The 4,664-nt window shown below is 38.4% G+C and overlaps 1 protein-coding gene across 1 annotated transcript; it reads left to right on the top strand.

Moving 5' to 3' along the window:
* Positions 1–365: 365 nt before the first annotated feature.
* Positions 366–4,379, top strand: HINT3 (histidine triad nucleotide binding protein 3; the record flags this gene model as incomplete). Its single annotated transcript, XM_010185691.1, has 4 exons — positions 366–483; positions 1,847–1,916; positions 2,707–2,833; positions 4,332–4,379. Coding segments are annotated over 4 exons (363 nt in total), but the record flags the coding sequence as incomplete, so codon positions are not given.
* Between the last annotated feature and the right edge of the window lie 285 nt (positions 4,380–4,664).

Consider the following 4,664-nt stretch of genomic DNA (forward strand, 5'->3'; position numbering starts at 1 on the left):
AGGGACATCGCTTGAAAAGGCTTGGCGGGTTTGGGGTCGTTTTAAGGGTCCTCAGCTCTTTTACGGAGATAAGAGTGAAACATTGGCCAGGAAATAATTATTTTGCTGTCCTTAAATGTTGGCATATCAGCAAGAAACCTTAACACAAACACGAAGAAATCCTGACTGCAGAAGGTCAACTGAGGGCACAAATTGTGCTTGACAAGTCTTTTTCTAGCCTGGCTCCAAAAATCTTTAGATTTTTTTCTACTTACTTCAAATATGACTTTAAATATCACATTGATATGGGGAAGATGGGCTTTGTTACCTGCTCTTTGCCTATACCCTTGTCCTAACCAATTTAATGTGTTTGCATCCTTTTTTAGTATGAAGACCTTGTTTGCTTTAGAGATATCAGACCTGGTGCCCCCCACCACTACCTGGTGGTGCCGGTGGAGCACATGGGAAACTGCAAAACGCTGAAGAGAGAACACATTCCCATAGGTAAGGCTGTAGGTGTGTGCTTAGCCTAAATAATTTTGCATAACCGTAAATTGTGTGTTGTCAAGTAAATTATGCCTTTGGGCACCATTTGGTTGAGGGTGTAAACATGGAAATAGGTGGTGTGAGTGAGTGTAGGTAGGGCCTTAACCCTTCCCGGGAACTGCCATGTGCTGTTCTAGAATATTTTCTAGAATATATTCGAGAATATAAATTTGGGTGCAATTCTAGAGAAATGTTGCACCAGTGCACAAAGTCTCTTGTGTGTGCATGGCGTATAGATGCCTCTGCACCTTGTTGGAACTGCAGCTTTATTTTTGAAGCACTTATGTGTTGCTTCATTGCATTTTCTTAGATATATATGTGCAATTTAAAATTATATGAAAAATTACAGAAGAATTTTATAAAATGTGTATTTTAAAATAAGTGCTACATTGTTTTTCAGGGAAAAAGGGAGTGAGAGAAGAAAGAGGGAAATGGTGTTCCAGTAAACAATAATTTTCAAAAAGATAAAACTCTAAAATACTGAAGCTGTGATTTACTGTTGATAGGCTTTTAGGCTTTTTTTTTCCTCTTAGTAAAAGATTGTCCTAGAATTTGTTTCACGAGAAATGCCTACCTAAGTGTGTTGAGTACCAGAAGCAGCAACAACCATACATGCATGAGGAGACTCCACCTTAGGGAAATTTTCAGAGGATGCAAGACAAGATTTATAGTTGTATGTTGCAAATCTTATGTCACTGTATTTCTCCTTAAATGTAGGGTAGTTTTTTCCAGAAACAACTTCTTTATGTGTTTGACTTCAAGACAATTCCTTAGATTTTTCCCTTGACTTTTTCTGCTAGGGTTGCTTCTTTTCTCAGATACAGTAATGAAACCTTATCCTAGTAATAATTATGACTCGGAGTTGCATTTTATTTTAATTTAATTTGTGTACCATCTCTTAAACTTCCCAACTTATGCCAGTCTGCACAGGACCTAGAGATCAAAGTCCTGTAGCTGTGTAGAGATACGGCGCTGGAATTAGTGTAAATGTCATCATTCTGACCAATCAGTATTTGCTGGGTTTTGTTATAAGAGTGTTGTGATAGCACAGCTTGGGCCAAAGTTCTTAGAATAATACCACACCTAAAAGCATCATTAACAGTGGCAGTTTTCATGTCAGTCATTGCACAACACTGTCTTGACAATCTCTGATTCTGAGTAGTTACAGTATTTGTGTTTTGAAAAACCCATGTTTGTGATCTCGGTGTAATCAGTTTGTTGAAGTTAATGTTCTGAAGAATATACTTTTAAAATTACTTGATGACCTACGATGTGTAAAATATTACTGACACATTAAATGAAGTTTATTTGTGTTTAATAGTGAAGAGAATGATGGAAGTTGGGAAAGCTGTCCTCCAGAGAAATAATTTTAGTGACTTGAATGATGTAAGGTATGTAATGGAAACCTTCTGTGTCTATTGAGCATATTTCTTAGTTTTCAGAATGCTATTTTAGAGATGGTGGCAACAACTACAGTATGATTCATTGAAGAAATCAGGTTTGCATTCACTGATCACATCACTTCCCAAGTAGAATGTGCTGGTGTTGAATAAAACTCTTTTTTCTGATGAATTTCCAGTGCAGATTGCGTTCCAACTCAGAGATTCTTTCTTGACCACATCTTGGGATAGGGAGGGCACTTCAAACAACTTCTCTAAAAGGCTGCTCTCTAATTTTATGCTGAAAATATGCTCTAAATCCTGGATTCCAGAACAGAGGTAAACTTTGTCCTATTCAGGCAGGACATTGCATTGCGTTTCAGTCATACCTGCATTCATTTGATTTCAGTGCTGCACCCTTTAGTTTAAGCCAATGCCTTGGATGGCCAAAGTAAATTCTAACATCATTTAAAGAGCGTATAGGGACCTGGGCCTTTATGATAAAAATAGGTAGAAACTACATTTATCTAGTGACAGTTGGCTTTCCTGGTGATAACTAGATATGATACATCTAAGATCCATTTTATTTTTTAAACCCTTCTTTTTAGCAAAATGTGCCTTAAATACAGAGATGTGAAAGAGGAGGTTAGTGCATATTAAAGGCATATTTTTGTTCCTGCCTTTATGCATAAGGAAAATGCAATGAGTGGAGTTCTTAATTCAGTTATCATGTTAAATAACTTGCAGTGTTCCACTTCTTCCTGAATTAACATTGCCAATATTTTTTACTTGTTTTCTGAAGAATGGGTTTTCACTGGCCTCCGTTCTGCTCGATATCCCACTTGCATCTCCACATCCTGGCCCCAGCCAGTCAGCTGGGATTCCTGTCCAGACTTGTGTACAGGATCAACTCCTACTGGTTCATCACGGTAAGGGTACACCGCAAGTGCAATGCAGATGAGCTCGTTTGTACGTTTTTCAATTGCAAGCTGAAAATGTCACATCTTTCTAACATTTCAACTGTGTCCAAAAATTCTTTGAGCAATTCTTTTTGTCATTACTGTAATTATTAGTTATTTATATTTTGCATTAAACATTTAGGAAAATATAATGGTAAAATGTAATTTTAATGTTTATGCTTGTTAAGGGTAGTGGAGCGACAATTGCATTCTCAGGTTCTGCATCTAATGTGTAGCTTAGGTTAATGTGATGTGCCTCTGAGGACATTTTGTAAGTATTTGTGAAAGGATATATTCAAGTGGGATGGGCTATGTATTGTACATACCCTGGTTCATCCAGTTTAAGTTAAAAAACTTGGGCACCTGATGACTGCTTTTAGCATTTTACATGGTTTTTTTTCTCATCTTCTCATCTTTAGACTGAAACAAGCATCTGCTTTACAAAACATTGGTTGTACTGATTTATGTCAGTACAGATAAACAGTGAGACTGAACTGACACTGACTAAATCACTGTTTTAAAACCTCTCTCTCGAGGACTAAAGCTTACTCTCACTGCTTTGATGCAGCAAAAAACCTATCCTTGCAGCATAGCTACAGCATCCTGGTGTTATTGCACAGCCTCAAAACAAAGATGCTGAAACAGGGCTGGCTCATCCGAAGAATACAGATGGCCTCTTACTTTAAGAGAAAAAAACTCGGCTTCTTCACAGTGGTACCTCGCTGGAGATCTCAGCTAGATTGAAAAAAGCAAATGTGTCTCTGTTGTAGAGTCACACAGATATCTGGCCCTCAAATAAGTATAGCTGTGTAATTTTACTGTTTGTCTTCATGTGCCCAATTTGGGCTGCTAGAGCAATGTTGGCAGACTGCCTTCTGCCCTTTCTGAGGGCTCTGCGGGCTGGTGCTGCTGCATATATGAAATACAGCTGTCCCAGTTGTGTTTTAGATGCATAAATAGCCGTATGATGAGAAAAGTGTGTGTGAGCATAGTGACATAACCAATTGGATGTGTGTATCGTGACATGAGCCACATACATGAATGCACTCCATCCCTCAGCAACATCTGAGGCTTGTGTGCAGCTTTTTGGGTGATGAGAGGCCACAACGCACCATGCTGGAGCATCCCCCCGAGTATTCAAGGTCTCACAGCTTGGTTGTTCTGAGCGCTGTTGTCTTCTGAGGCCCTTAAAGACATGCTGCTTTATCTGCTATTTATTTGCTCAAACATCCTCTGACTTTCATACGTTCTGCTTCCTTTTCTGGTCACCTAATGGGAGTTTGATGGAAACTGTGAAAAAGAGTCTGCTGTTTAAAGCAGCCGTTGTGTTCTGCTTCTGTTGTATGCTTTGTCTGTAAAAATGAAAAGTAAATGCTCTGTCAGTGGCACTTAACTGTTTTTAAAATGGAATTTTCAGTGAACTGAAGGTCCATGGTGTAGTTGATGCGTTGCTTTCTCTCTCTCATAGGCTGAGCAACTGATTGAGCGACTGCAAACCGAAAATGCTGCCAGTTGAAAGCACTCTCAGCCTTGTGTCGCTAGCCAGTTAGTTCTTTGTCTTTGAAATCTGATTTAAGGTTGCAGAGTTTGATGTTGCCAATAATACAACAGGATAAAAAAAGCTTTAGTTCCTTATGAGGAAATACACACAGAATTTGTAGCTGCTGACCTAATTCTCCCATTTGGATACTTGAGTCTATATACTTCTCTGACAATAAGGCAATGTATTTTAATTATAATTTTATATTTGTATATATAATACATACATACACACACACATAGGCACACATGCAGAGACCTT

This window comes from Mesitornis unicolor, unplaced genomic scaffold (assembly GCF_000695765.1).
Source record: "Mesitornis unicolor isolate BGI_N332 unplaced genomic scaffold, ASM69576v1 scaffold38815, whole genome shotgun sequence".
Lineage (NCBI taxonomy): Eukaryota > Metazoa > Chordata > Aves > Mesitornithiformes > Mesitornithidae > Mesitornis > Mesitornis unicolor.